Below are 15,854 nucleotides of genomic sequence, written 5' to 3'. Positions count from 1 at the left end.
TAGATCCTTCTAAATCCTAACAGATGTGAAAATGCCTGAAACCCAAGTATTTTTGGCATGCACAGGGGCTTAACGCAAACAGGGGAGCTGTACAGTTTACTGCTCTCTCGGATGCAGACCGAGGTCACAGACACCCACAGCAGCTGCTCTGGGAATGCCAAGCATGATCAAACACAAACGAGGAAAGCTCACAGTTTAAAGCTGTTTGTTATCCTTGAGAGAGCTTGTCAGACCTGCTGCTGCTCTGCCAGCTGCACCAGTGTAAAAAACTAGCTGTATCAGCCCCGGGTGGGAACTCACAAGATCAGCCATGGCGCTTCCTCCAGTCTCCTGCGCCGCGGCAGGAGGTGCAGCAGAGGTTACAGACGCTGAAGCCACCCGGGGATGACGGTTCAGATTAGTGACTCCGAGCTATGGGAAAAGATCATTCCTCCCCTCCCGGTCCCTTATGGTCCCCAAATCTCCAGCCCTCAAAGGCTGGAGCAGGCAGATGCATTTCTTCCCAGGATGCTGGGACTGAGGCTGAAACTAAAACAGAAAATTCAGAGTCCCACAGGACGAGCTGGCTCGGTTTACCTTGTTAATGTCTGAGATGAGTTTGCCCTCCCTTGGCATGTATACTTTCTGATTATTGGCTCTCATTTTGCTTTGGATGGTAAAAAGCAGCACTTCCAAGTTTCCTTTTTCTGTAAATCTAAACAAATTTTCCAAAAAGAACAGGGTTACAATAAAGCTTTCATTGCTTCTAAGGTGTTATAAAGCACTTCCTAAAAATACTGACATTATGAATGGAGCATTCAGATAAACACCTTCATCTTGTGTGAAAGCTGGAAGCAATGGAAATAGCCCACACATTCCCTGGAACCAGTTGGGTCAAACAGCAAAACAACCTGCATAGAAGTCAGTTATCTGTGTGTTCAGATTTAAATCCCTTTGGGGGACAGAAGACAGCATTTTTTTACTCTATTTACTCTGTGTGCATTGTCCTAGTTTACTCTATCATCTCAAGAAATGGAAGTTTTATTTAAAGCCTACTGCAGTCAATAAATTCTTCCCACTGTTTTCCCTGAATAATACGCCTGGGAAATACACAAAATTTCATAGGCACTAGGGAATAGACTGCAATTTTAAAAGATGTCTGGGTAGTCTGTAATATTTTGGATTGTGATTATTATTCATTAAAACTTATATGAGACAAAAATAATAAACAGAGCTGAAATCATAATGCTAAAAAAAACTTTTCAGAAATAAGTTGAATGGTTTTGGATACATCACTTTTAGCAAGCATAGTTCTTTTTTTACCAAGCCAGATAAACTTCCTCTTGATTTTGAATAAACAGTAGATTTTTTTATTATTATTATTGGTATCATATGCTGCTAGCAAGCATGACTGGTGATATTACTATACTAAGATGGTATGCTATTACCACTCATATTACATGGCAGGCATCTCAGTGAAGTGACAGCTTCCAGGACTCTGAGATCCTGCAAGCAACACAGTTATTACTGTTATTATGTGCATTATGTGAATGGCATAAAGCAAATAGTTTCTGAGAAATAACAATCAGTGCCAATTAGAAATACGATATCTGGGTTTGTTTAGAAAAATAAAGATTAAAGCCAAGATTAAAACTATTTGGATGTGTTTGTTTAGAAAAATATCAATGATCGACTAAACAAAACAAGAGCACTATTTTTTTAAGCTAAGATTAAAATTACTTGGGTGGTTTCTCCACTGTGCGGTACGTGTTGAATGCCTGTAGCTGCTGTTGCACACCAACTAGTGAGTTGGCAAATTTGCGATTGTTGAGGATGATAATGGTTTGCTCAATCCACTCAAGAAGGTCGGAAGCCAGTGATTCGTATTTTTCAATCATTTTCTCTGTTTCAATGGCATTGTCGAGCACCTGCAACAAGCAGCACAAAACAACTTGAATAACAAGGGCAGCACTCTTCAGGAGTCATTTTATCCAACAAGCTACATGAAAGAAACTGTATTGGGAGACTCGGCTTACGAATCAGACCACTCACTGCCAAGGGCCCCAGCAGCTGGGATCCCCGAGCTTTGAGGACCTTGCGTTTTTCAGAAGTGAATTCCCATGATCCCAAGGCAATGGAGGGGCAGAGCTGAGGCTTAAAAAAGGATTCATGTTCAGTCTGCCAGCTGTAAGGATGGTGGCAGCCTTGCCAAAAGGCAGCGAAGAGTGCACATTTCTAAATGAGAGACTCCTCTGGGCTCCAGAAGACAGACAGAGGACCCAGAGGGTGAAGAGCAATTAATGGGAAAGGAAAAGCAACAGTGATGCAAAATTAACAGGCAAAAATAAAACACTGGCCAAATGTTTTCTAATAAGAGACAGCTGGAAATTAAACACTCTTAACAGTCATACGGGACTATTTAACGTTCAAAACATGTTCAAAAACAAAACTAAAAACTACCATACAGTGGACTCTTAAAAGACCAACACTTAACAATAAAAAGAAATAACAGAATGATTTAAGCTGCTTTATAACAATATATAATTTGAACTTGCAAACCTTTCCGATACGTTTTCCTTCGACAGCTAAAGCTTTCATCTTAGAAAAGTAGTGGTAATATGTCACCACGTAGGTGATGATTGACTTTTCATCAGGATGATCAACACTGATATCTGAAAACCAAACAAGAGTTGTCTTAGCGCACTGCGGGTGTGTGGGTTAAAACAACAGAGCTAATAATCCAATAAGGGCGGGTTCAAGAGTCAGAGAGATGGGTTCAGTGGCAGTTCAGCTCCTAAGATTTAGGTTCTAATCAGAAGCGAGTCCAGCGGCTTTGGACTGGTTCTGGATTACGTGGCACTGTACAGCACTGAAGTCCATCACCGAGAAGTGCTCCTTCACCTGCTCGCCTTAGCGTGGACTGCTGTTAAAGCCCGCGCTGGTGGGCTGCGGGCCTGGGGGACTCCTGAGTCAGGTGCCAGACTTTGCCACAGCCTGCTGAGTAACTTATTTAGCGCCTCTATGTCTGCATGAGCCGACAGACGATGTTAATTAGGAACGCTGAGGCTGTATCAGCATTCAGAGAGAGGAATTCGAAACTAATTGTATGTCTGTCCAGGCAAATCTTTTGAGATACACAGATGGAAAACAAATGCTTTCCTCTCCTGCAGCAATTCTCAGGCACTGGAAAATCGGCAAGAAGAAACGTGCCCAAGCGCGTGACCTTTACGTGCCCCGCGACAAGGAAGCTCTTGTCCCGGTGCTGCAAGCCCTCCTATGAGCACGCACACCCACCAGAAAGCACAGCCCATATCTTACTGACAGCCTGTGAGTGAGGCTGCTAACAATTTGGTGACATCCACATTATTCATCTTTTGGCTTACAGACACCGTTTCTCAGTGCAGGCCAAAAGGATGTCTATAACTGGAACGGTTTTCTGTATATATGGCCAGCCCAGCGATCTTGTCAGGTGGGGGAATATAAACTCAGGATTAAGAGCTCCTGTGCTCCCGCTGCGCAGTCCTCTGCAGGAGACATCTTGCCTTTTCTCCTGCCCGCGCTGGCTGTGCCTCTTGGCAAGTCACAGCAGCCAGCTGCTCTTTCTTCTGCACAAAAAGCTGTCACCAAACAGCACCCTGGGATAAGGAGGGGTAGGAGAGAAGAACCCACAAAGAGCCGTAAAGTGCTGAAATGGCAGGAAATCTTACCCTCAGGGTCCAGGAGCTTAGTAAGACCAAGGTGTTGCTCTGCAAGGTTAAAAGCATTCTGCAGATTGTAGTGTGCATTCGATTTCTTCAGCTTGTCAAAATCAATCAGATCAGGCCTAGACAGGACGGAAAATTCTTTAGATTTCCCAAAGCACAGTGCAGCCACCCTCAAATGAACAAATGAAATAAAATCCGCAGTCTTCAGAAAACCTGGCCCCTCACACTGCTGAGGTTTCTCTTCCCCAGTAGCCCTCTCTATTTGAACAGGAGTATTAAAGGAGTGAAGTAATGCCTAGCATATGCCAGCACAGCAGAACCCAGTCTGTGACAAAAAGTGAGGAGAGTTTACCAGGGAAAAAGGTGACCTGGGAAAGAAATTAACAGCCACAGCTGGGCTCAGGTAGTCTCTCCTCGTGCTGGTGTAAGCATGCAAGCTGTCCCACTAACTTCACCTGCAGACCTTGCCAATGAGTGGCTTCCCCAGCCACGTCAAAGCCTTGCACTGCATCCTGCCATCCCTCTCAGAGTGATTTCTTTCCCTCCAGCCCTGTATTCCAGGCTGCTCGGCCGGACCATAGGTTACTCAGTAAGGTATAAAACCCTTTTTCCAGCTTGGTCAGTCACAAAGCAAGACAATCTCACATGTATAATTCATTCTCTTGAGGCTAAATGCAAAACCTGTTTTGACTTGCAATGTGAGAAGCTGTTGCCCAGATGAGCTCACAGTGACCACAAGCGTGAAAGGCAAGATGCTGTAAAACTCTCCCCAATTCTTCAGCTTCTTCCCTGCCACAGATTTTGCAATCAAGCTGCAAGGTAACTGCAGAACACAGTGTGCAGTGCAGCAGTTTAAGCTTTCAAAATCCCTAAAGACATTTACTCACACATACCTGTGCTTATGTATTAGTGCATTGAAAGCCATCCCGTCCCTCCAGCTTGTCGTAAAGTTGTGAATGTTGACATTGGGATAACTGACACAACACAAAACAGAAACAGCACAATCAATATATCATCCCTGCTGCAGCTCTGCAACCCTGTCACTAAAAGCAGGAGCGCTAAATTTATTGTAAACATAAGGGTGGGACAGTGCCATCCCACAATGGACTATCTATCACCCTGACTGTTTCCTAATCAGACTGACAGTAGAGGTAAGCACTTCTCATTTATTCTTGTAAATGTTATGCCCCTCAAAGAAATCACTTGAAGCTACTATTTTATAACTTACTGCCCAATCTGCAGCCTATGGACTTCCAAATCCCTGCAAGCCTAAAGCCCGTTCCTGACTCAGCTGCTGGCACAGAACTGAAGAGGTTTTCAAAATGTCAAGTTTAGGAGAAGAGCAGGAACAGCTGGATGAAAAGGGATGAGTCAAACCTTTTCTGATGGCTGCAGGTGCCACAGGAGCAATAATACATTAAGTTTTCCTTGAAATGGTCTGCTGTCATGAGCAGCTTCAAGGACTGACCCTATTCACCATCTGACTTTTAAACAAGATGTATGCGTGATGACCACCTTCATGTTCCATGAATAAGCAGAGGCAGAATTAATTTGCTTGGTGATTCAGGTATTTTAGGAGTCTCAAAAAAGTTCAGGCTGCTCACAAACCGACTTTTAATGAAGTTCTCGAGAAGACAAAGTATCACTAGAATAATGCAAAAGTGCCCATTTCATTAATTACATGGTCATCCATGTTTCATGGGGGAAACATACTGAATTCCTATAAATAATGGATATTTACCTATGCAAGAAGGTTACTGTTAGAGAAAGACATTTTGGAAGTATTTCCATTTATGAAAAATCCTCTTCATAGTGGAAAAAACAGAATGATAATCACAGATATTCAAGCTCATGCTAGAAACGCATGTGGCTAAACCATATAACTAGACAGAAAGAAACAGTAGCCAGCTGGTTTTATCTTCCTTGTAGCTCTCAAAATGTATTCTGTGCAACAAATTCTGCTGCCACCAGCTTCTACTTTAGAGTAGATGATTCAGCCAAGACAGGAGACTAACCTTCACCTTTGCTGCTATTTTATCCACCCTGCTGGGTGGATCCCACTGCATTACGCTGAATAGATATAAAAAAGACATTATGTCTGCACGACAGGGATACTTTATGAATGCCAGAATACACATTTCAGCACTTTTGAGATGTAAAATACACTTCTGCATCTTATGCCATTGAAAAAGAAGTAATTTTATGTATGATCTTTGAAAATAAGTAAAAAATAAAATCCGCTAAATAGTATCATTTGGTCTTCAGGTTTTGGATGGCTGTCTGCCTCAAGAGACATCACAATTAAGAACAGTTTTTAATGCTCAGAAAATCCTAGTCAGTCAATACACACAGATGCAGACAGAACATAGCAATCATCAGCTCAAACTTGGCCTGCTCACACTGTAGTCAAAAGGGAGAGTTTGATGGTAACTTAGATGGCACAGGACTGGTCCCTGTATATCTTTCCTAGATTACATGATAAAAAATAGAAGCTCAGGACTCAGATTAAATTCACTTTCATTCTGACAATAACAACTGAACATGTCACAAATGGTATATCATTCTTTACAAGAATGGACTCAACTACCGCAACTTCCAAAGGAACCGTAGATTGGGACAAAGCTTATGAAATTGTTTTAAAAAGCTATTTTCTGCATATCTATATGTCATTATATAGGGAAAGAGGGAAAAGATGGTGGCAAACATCCAAAGCATCATTATTTCTTCGGAGTATGAATGAAAAAGAATTGTCATATTACTACATATTCATAGATTTTCAGATTCAGATGTTTATTATACAGAATTCATAATAACATAATCGATTCAGAATTTTATGACTTGTAAACATCAGTTCTCTCCTCTTGGTTCAATCCATTTAAGGAGAGATATGTGTTTGCCCATTTAAAGTGATTTCAGTGAAAACTCAAAATGCTATAAGAAGAGCTTTAGAGATAACCACTTAATCTACACTCACCCAGCTGTCTTCATCTGGCACCATAAAAGCAAAGCATCTTTAGCAGATTTCTTCTCCTTGTTGTCCTCAGTTTCAACACTGATATCTTGGATCTAAAAGTAACAAAGCAGTTTTAATTAGCTCACCTCTGAGAAAACAATTTTTTGCCTTTTTTGAAAAGATGAAATAAATTTATATCAGAATGTAAGTAACAAGGGAAATCTAAGATGACCCAAGTGGCAAGGAAGGAGTACATAAGGCTCCTCTTCATTTAAGTGCCTTCATGTCAAAAGAAAGCTTCATCTGCCTTTATTATACTGGAGGATTATTATTTGTTTAGTCCATAGACAAAAAGGTTTAAACTTCACCAGAATATTTATTTCCAACTGTCAAGGCAAAACCTGTTTTATACAGCATTATGGTCTCATCCTGCAAGGCGCTGTAAGCATCCTGCAGCATGCTGAGCACACCCATCTTTGCAGAGTGAAGGACCTAGGGCAGGTAAGGGCCCTTGCAGGGAATCTACTGGCAAAACCTAACCAGGAGTTTCATAGGAGCAAACACATTTTCTGACACCAAGCTTGGAGAAAACAGTCTGCCCTTAACAGCATCACAAAGATATATTCTGGATTCTCAGCCATTATCCACTTTATAAAAAGAAAGAAAGAAGACAAACACTTCTTACTTCATAAGGATAAACAAATATATCTGATCTTATGGATATACCTCAATACTTTTTTAAAAAGTATTGTACCACACAACTGCTGTTCAGCTAATATAAAGTCTTCGGTGAAATTCCACAGCCATCACTGAAAGTCAGGCAAAACGCTTTCATGTTAGGAAAAACACCGAGCAACATGGAACTTAAGAGAATGTTATTTTTATTTCAGGTTTCTGCAAAAGAACTTTCTAGCCTTTGCTGACTGAGGTCAAAGACCAACGTGCATCTTGCTGGAAAACGAGAAATCACTGCCTCCAGCCGAGGCACTAAAACACCTCCTGTGGGTGCGCCTAGTTCGCTTCAGGGCAAAGTCAGCCAGGTTACTGTCAACCACTGCAGAGGTAGGAACAGCTGAGGGTAGCGTTTCCCCTAGGTCTGCAAGAGCATGTATGTCTATCTGCCAGATGTTCTGGTACTATCAGTGAGGCGAATCATTAACCAGTCTGTCAAATGGATCTTCCTTTCCCTAGAAAGCATTCCCCGGATCTGCACACAGAGCCTCAGTGCAGGACCCCCATGAACAGGTAGAGGTACCCCTCCGTTCAGGCAGGAACTCCCTTCCCCATCATTTATTATGGATCTGAAGAGCTTGAAATACCCCTACTCACTGTGCACACAGCTTTAAGTGAAGCTTAAAGAAAGCTAAAATGTCGAAGTTTTTAGAAGGATGTTCTGGCTCTCAGCGGTAACAAGAGAAGCAAGTTGCATGCACATTAACAGTACGAGTTAAAACTGAAACATGATAGCTTCACAAACAACTTGACATTATTTTAAGTGTTTAAAAGATCAAACTCTCTGGAAATAAAAATAAAACAGAGTTTGTTTGGGTTCTGGGGCTTCATAATTAATAGTACTATAAAAATAAAAGCATCTGACTCTGCACACAGGAAACCTAAGCCTCTAACTCCCATTGGCTGTCACAACAGATCAGCAGTACCATTAAGATTAATTTATACTCTGTCCTCTAAGCTCTGAAGCATGTTCTGCCAGATGCTAAGCACCTTTCACTCCCATCATGCCAGAGGGCTTGGGAGCACTCCACACTTAATAAGCACAATAAAACATATTACAAACAAGCATGGAAAACGCAAACGTGTGTGTGCATTTACGTATGCACGTATAGATCTTTACCTGGAATCTCAGGATAATGGTCCAGATAAGGCCAAGCGTCAGCCTGTGATTCCCATCCACAATATCATGAGACCCCATGTTTTCCAGGTGCACTCTTTGCTCTTTCAGAAACTGAAGGGCTTTATCAACATTCTCCAGGCAATGGATGCGCATCCTTCCTTTAGTTGGTTTGGGCTAGAAGGCAAAAGGGAGAAGAAAAACATACATTGCTATAGGTGGAAGAAGAAGAGGTGCTTGTTAACTGTTCAGTCCAGGCAGGTGGGCCGCTACCAGCCAGAAATACTGCTTTTCAAGTTTTGCAGAACAAATATTTGTTCTTCAGATTCGAGGGGCGCAACCGCTCCATACCCCTCGCCATGCATTTATGCAAGGATAATGGCAGTGGGCATCAAACCCGCAGCCGGAGCGCCGAACGCCCACGTCCCACCCTGCAAGCACCCGGGGCTGAGCTGCCCTGCGCGCTGCAGGCTGCCTCCAGCCCTGGCAGCCAGGGACCACCACGGCTGCTCCTCCCAGAAGGGCTTGTGGTGACAGGTACCAAGCTTAACCGTGGACCTCACAAAGAGCAGGAGCAAGTTTCTGAATAGAAGTTGAAGCCCATTTCATTTGCTTTTCAAAATATTCTGCCTGCTTACTTCCTTCAGTTTTTCAGTCTAGTAGATTCATTCACTATCTGGATGATATTCAATTTCATTAGGTTTATGCCATGCCTACTACAATGCCCTAAAATGCTCTTTTCTTTTCGCCAGCACAAGTTCTTCCACACTTAGAAAGAAAAAAGATTCTGCAAAGATAAAGATACGAAACAAGCCCGTAACTGGCATATGCACGCAATAAAAGGAATTGGTAATGGTCCAGAGAACATCTGCAAATACAGGCACACATTCTCTTAAAAAGCAGTTCAGATTTGGACCCTAAGCTAGTCAATGAAACACCTTGAGAAGGAAATTTCATTGCTTTTCTGAGCAGTTAAAGACAGACAGATGTTATGGAAATAAAAGAACAGATTTATTTCAAACAATTTCTCCCCCGGGGGGGGAGGGGGAAGTAGCCACACAAAAGTAATGCATTTTTATGAAGACCCAGTGTAAATGAAAAAAGCCATGACTATATTAACAGCATGTTAAAGTCAGTTGTAAAACTGAATAAATTTAAAGGAACTTTGTTCTGCAGATAAGCGTTACAGTTGAACAACTTGTTCAGTGCTCACTGTCACCAAAGGTACTCAGCCAAACTACTAATTGACATAATTTCTTTGTTGTCTGGAGCGAACATAATTAACCAGCCGTGGAAACAGTCGAGACAAAATCCTCTCCTCGGACTGCATTCAAGGGGAAGAGTTTCAGCCAGAGCCATATTATGTTCCCCAGAAGCAGCAGCCTGAACAGCAGTGTGACATAAAGATGAAACGCTTGCTAGAAAGATGCCCTTCGGGACGCTTTTACGCTTCAGAGGTCATTAGTTTCACTTCAGTTTTCGGTCGCCGCCAGTTCTCCTTCAAAGGCAGGGCAGCACAGCCGAGAGAGCCAGCACCGTCCCCCGTTGAGGGGGTGAATTCCCAAGAACCCGGCACTGCTTTCGGGTGCGAGAGGACCCCAGAGGAGGCACAAACTGCACGCACACCCTATGCATATACTTACATATGCCCAAACACCACCATATAGGATGAACTGCCCCTCGCGCAAGCGAGAGTGAGAGTGAGGTTACATGATTATCAGCTTAACCCAGCCACAGACCCACTGCTGTCAACAGGGACGATCCCGGATCCACCCTGCTGCTGGTGCTACCTATTACCCAAGCATGTGGTTAAACTGGACCAGAGATTTAAGTTAACCTTGCAAACTGCAAAGGACAAACGGATTCCCAGGGAGGGAGAGGAGCCCACGGCTGGGGGGCACAGGGCTGCGCTCGCTCCTGCCGGTGCCCCAGCTCCGTGTTTACAATTTATACAAGGTGCATTGCTTTTATGACGATGTTCCCGAAACATGGGAAGGGCTGCTGCTACCGTGGCTGCTTCTAAGAAGCAACGAAAGACCTGATTTTGTTCTCCCACAAATTAGAGGAGTCCTTCTCATTTACCCGAACAGCAACTCCACTAGGCTGTAATGCTCCAAGTTATTTAGCAGAAAATGTTTTAAAAATGCCTTTTCTGCTGTCAGAAACTCCAGCACCAAGGTGACAGAGTTGATACCATTCACTACAGGTGTTTTGTTTAGTTCCTGAGGCCACCTGCTCCCACAACCTATATGACCACCTGCTCTCAGATGAAGAATACAGGAAATACAGCCTTCGTTTACCGGCAAGATTTTTCTCCCCACAAGCACAATGATTTTATGGGAAGTAGTAGAGGACACACAATAGATCACATAACAATCAAATCAGACCCAGAGGACCTCTAAAATCTGGTGAATGGACAATCTTCACAGCGTCCGCACTGGCCTCCACTGAACGTCACCGATGTGAGCGCAGGCTTACCCCGACCGCCGGGGCGCAGCGGCAGGACAGAGAGCCCAGGGCAGCAAGCTCACGATGGCGCAGACTGCCAGCGGGGCAACTGCCTGTCCTCTCTCCTCCCCTTAGTGTCCGCCTGTAGCATGCAGCTCCTCTACATGCTTCCTGATGCTGTTATGTTTCACCTAAGCTTCTGCCTCCTCATCATGCACGGAAATAAGAAAGTTTTATTTCTCCACAGCAGTTGTTTCTTTCTGATCTAAAGAAGCCGGTTGAGTGCTCCATCCATGGTTTCCAAAGGCTGGGGTTAGATTTGTAGCAGTGCAAAATACATTTCCAACCTCCCCTTGATCCAGAGGGGACATTCAGCTCCCCGTAGAGCAGGAAAGAGCTGACTTTTCTAGTGCCACAGTGACTTCCGGGTGGACTTTCTGGCTCAGAAATTCCCTGTTGGGACTACAACAACTTATTATTAGTGTAGACTAGGGCCATTCAAACTATGATTTATTAATGGCCTGAGAAGCCACTTCAAACCCCTGCACAGAACCAGAACATGGTGACAACTTGGCCAAAAAAATGTAGGGCACCCCCAGAAGACAGGAGGTTAAATTTTACTGAACATCTGCCTAGGCAGGTCATACAGGTTTTAACCCACTGCTCTTTGACAAGAAGGGGAAGAGAAGTCTGAGACCTGTTTGTACAAGGTGTGGCTGCTCTTGCCACACTCTCCTGCACAGCCTCAACGTGAGACAGAAATGGCCTCGAGAACAGCCTACCAGTTCCCCTTCGGCAGGAGTCTCACCTCTATTAAGCTAACAGGTCCACAAAATTAACCAGAGGAAAAAAAAGCATGCTGAATGCATTGCTTATGGTATTTACACGAACTCAAAATCTTCACAAGCATGTTATCAGGAAGATCCATATTACTTCAAAAATCTTCCCTTCTCCAATAGGAAACGTGACAGAATTCACTAGAGAGGATCTGCTTAAACAATTTGACCTTTGAGCATTCAGGAATTCTAAGGAAATTATCGAGCCTTTATCTAGTTCTGGAAGAAACTGAGCTAAATGCTCAATTTTATGTGGAAAACAATTCTCGGCTTTATTTTTCTGTTTGGGAGAAGCTGGTTAACAGTGTGCGCAAACAAAATTACAACTGTCTTTTCATACTGGTTGGATTCTTTCCCCACTTTGCTCAGTGGCACGCTATCGTGTTGTTTTTGAATATTGTGCCATTCTGAGGACCTTAAATAGTTAAGATCTGGACTAAAAACTAGGACTGGAAATAACTGAGTGAAGATGGGAAGATGTAAACGTTGCCCTTCTATTTATAAGGCAGCGGGTGACTGAAGAAAGCTGCAGCTCATGCCTTCAGGACCAAACAACTCTGTGATAATTACGTAGTCATTCTTATTTATTGGTGTTATTACTGTCCACAATGCCCAGATGTACCTGTCATGATGGAGGTAGCTGTGAAGGTCTACGTCAAGAGAACTTACAGTCTAAGACCAGAGACAATGAATGGATAGGGACCAGTGGGGGCATACACAGAAACAGAAAGGCAGTGTTAACCAGCCTGATAGACAGTGATTTGCAACCTTCAGCAGCCCACATACTGCCACATTTTTGGTGACTGACATAATGAGCTTTGAGGAGAATAAATGTTTCTAGGCAGCTCCTACCAAACAGGAGTCACAGCTCAGAAAGAAGCAAAAGAGTGCCAGTTTGAGAACTGAAGCTATTTTGTACACTCTCACTTGGAGGCTCCCCAACATACCTTCAAGGACTCTGGGTTTACAGAGTCAGAAGCCACAAGATCTTTTGAAAAATGCAGGGTTTGCTCAAACGTGGCTGGAAGTTTTAGGGACGGCAAAGAGCAGTCCTCTTTCCCAGATTAGTATCCTAAATACAGGAATGTCCTCACAGGTATATGGTTCCAGCTCTGGAATCCGAGTCATTATCTCTAACATGAGAACAAAATTCTGCTTGTCCTACCGCATCAATAAATACACCGCATTAAAATAATGATCTAGGCTAGTTTCTGTGTCCCTTTATTCCATTCTTACCACTTGAGGTTTCTCATCTTGATGTTAAGCTTCCCGGGTAAGACAATGCCTTTACATTCTGCTGTGGTGGCATGGAGATGTCAGAACTTAATCAATAGCAACTAAAATAAATTCCAAAAGACCAGAGAATGTCAACAACTACATGCTGATCCTACTAGCATATTTTTAGTGTGTGTAATTGTCTCAAGGTTTAGTGAATTGCATTATCTGGATTCTTGTTTGCGGAGGAAGGTGTGGTGGAATGTGCTGTTCAAACAGAGACTGATGTCCTCCATCCTGAGGCTGAGATAACGAAGCTAGAATAAGAATTTGTGGTCGTGCTGGCAGCTGTCAATGCGATACGCAAACGATGATGCAAGTGCAGATCCAGCACTCTCACCAGGTGACTCCTGCACCCTCCCACCAGATCAGCTGCGTAAGCACTGTTTGCATTTTTCAAGACCTGGAGTGAAAAATGTAAATGAATCATGCAGCAGGAGTTACACGACTGGTTTGAGCTCCACCACTGCTATTTGACACTGAAAGTCCAATCTTGGCAGGCAGATATGAAGGTTTAAGCTGAGGTGGCAGAGGTGTAGCCTGAATTGTTAAATAATGGTGCACACTGATCTCAGTTATTCCTGTATGACTGAGAATAGATTCGGATCTCAGTGCTACTGGCCGTGAGTACGTCCAACACTAAAACCTCACTGAAGTAAGATTTTGGCACAGAGAGAAACATATTTTGAGCAACATAGAGTTGACAAACACGAAAAGTATTTACCTCGACCTGCAGAGCACCAGGACAGAGTACTTCTATGCATGTGAGAGTCTCCTCAACATCACAGATGCATTTGGAAATCTCTCCCTCTTGCCTTACTGTACAGATACTACACTGCGGGCCATCTGTTCAATTCGTTACTCAGGGTATTAAGCCATGGAGCTTCCATTAATAGGAGTGCTTGATGACAAGTGATTACCCAGTCGCAACCTCATGTAGCCTTAGGTCTTAGCTAAAGACCCATATTTCTTTGAAAAGATTGCTTTAAATTAGGTTGTTAAGAACATGGCCATCATTTAAGGAACCGAGTGAAAAACTGATACCCGGACATTGCCTGAAGCCCAGTTTTCCTGTCATGCAGCAGAATTTTTCACTATAGGGATTTTCTTACTCACCAACCCCTTGTGCTGATATTAAGGGGATTCCCTCAACATACCCAAAGAAAGAATTTGGCCCATTATTTATTTATTTCAGATGTACCTCTAACCAAGGAAAATCCAGGCCATATCTATCCTAGTAAACTCAGGTACGCGCAGGAGCCTTCCTGAGCACTGGGATATGATTAACAACACGGTTAAAACTGCCACAGTGTTCCCCAGCATGGATCTGGCCCTCGCTAACTAGCTGTCCTCAGCAATCCCCAGGCACGCTCCAGGGGATGGGATGTCTTGGGGCAGGCAGGCAGCCAGCGTGCAGCCACCTGGGTCTGGCAGCCGTGTTTACTAGAGCAGATAGGGGCCAGCTGGCCACGGTGCCCAGGAACATTCCCCAGCACGTGCAATTCAGCGTTACAGAGACGGTCTCAGCGGCCGGGGATCCCTGAGTGCTCTGCTGCTGCCAGACTCGGTGGTAGTCAGTACGCTGCTGGAAGCACTTAGCATCTCACTAGCAAGAAGCCTTAAAAGGAGACGTCCTTTGATTCCTACTGAAACCAATAGGAAGATATGTTAATGGAGTTTGGATCCAGCTGTTCCTGAAGCAACAGACTTTTGTTTCTTTTAAGTACATAGGAAGACATTTCTTAAAAAGAACACGTGCAACTCTGAATCCTCTAAAATCACTGATAGTTTTGCTGGACTTCAGTTGAGCCAAGAGTTCACTCACAGTTTTTATGACAAAAAGGTACAAAAAAGAACCCCAGTGAATATAAAATAAACAGGCACTTACAAGTCTCTCTCCCGAAAGAACTTCCAGAAGTTTGATAAGCATTCTTCCATCGCGAAGGTCAGTGTATAGATCTGTAATTCTGCAGGATACGCGTGCCAAGTGTGAATTAACCCACTTCGTGAAAGTCTTCTTCTGAACTGCCTCACGTTCATCTGTTGGGAAAACAACATGACATCACTCAAAATAAATCAGTTTATGTACCTACAAGAAAATGTGATGCTCAAACATATCTAATACATTAAATGAAAGAATCTTGCTTTTTTTAAGCAGAATCATTGCAGAATTTGGGACTTCTCACTGAAAATCCATCTTTCTTCCTATTTTATGACATTTTCTAGTGTCATTGGGAATTTTACTGAGTTACTGTCTATGGAATATCTCTGAAGTATATATTGCAGACTTACACGCTGCTTATAGAAGCAGCTTTCTTAAGCTATGAAGAGGTCAGTTGTAGAGCTACAACAAAAAAGCCATTTTGGACTGATCAAACTGTCCAGTAATTTGCTCAAGAGTTATCTTCCACCTTTGGAAGAACAGACCAACTTCTGCTCCTGAATGCATGCATAAGTTCACAGTAGATCCTCTGAAATAGCAGTCATTAGCATAGGATTAGCATAGGTATAAAAGCGAGCAGAAACCAAAGCTTCTCATTTATTTTTTTCCTCTCATTATAATATTTATTTGCAGATTCAACATTTATAACTGTACTCACACAATGTCAAGATGAACTTTTCCACAACTGCATGTTTGAAATAGGCTTGCATTTATTTAAGCCATAGAAAAATAGGTTCTTTCCACTTTCCCTTCTCAGAGTCTTTCACAACTGTTTATACAGGAAAACACTGGCTAAGAGAGCTCTCTGAATGCACACACTCATTACAGACCGCATTAATTCAGAAACTCTTAAACAGTTATTGGTCAA

The 15,854-nt window shown here is 43.0% G+C and overlaps 1 protein-coding gene across 6 annotated transcripts in view; it reads right to left on the bottom strand.

Annotated features, from left to right (window-relative positions):
- The window catches only part of SPTBN1 (spectrin beta, non-erythrocytic 1), a 147,237-nt gene that overhangs the window by 44,033 nt on the left and 87,350 nt on the right, over positions 1–15,854 (bottom strand). For all 6 annotated transcript variants that reach the window (XM_067293009.1, XM_067293008.1, XM_067293010.1 and 3 more), the window contains 8 exons: positions 14,933–15,084; positions 8,489–8,662; positions 6,658–6,749; positions 4,577–4,657; positions 3,687–3,802; positions 2,539–2,651; positions 1,720–1,907; positions 577–694 (listed from right to left, as the gene is read on the bottom strand). In XM_067293009.1, coding sequence (XP_067149110.1) covers positions 577–694; positions 1,720–1,907; positions 2,539–2,651; positions 3,687–3,802; positions 4,577–4,657; positions 6,658–6,749; positions 8,489–8,662; positions 14,933–15,084 — 1,034 coding nt within the window. The remainder of the gene's footprint in view (positions 1–576; positions 695–1,719; positions 1,908–2,538; positions 2,652–3,686; positions 3,803–4,576; positions 4,658–6,657; positions 6,750–8,488; positions 8,663–14,932; positions 15,085–15,854) is intronic.

This window comes from Apteryx mantelli, chromosome 3 (genome assembly GCF_036417845.1).
Source record: "Apteryx mantelli isolate bAptMan1 chromosome 3, bAptMan1.hap1, whole genome shotgun sequence".
NCBI lineage: Eukaryota > Metazoa > Chordata > Aves > Apterygiformes > Apterygidae > Apteryx > Apteryx mantelli.
This window is presented reverse-complemented; position numbering and strand designations above follow the sequence as displayed.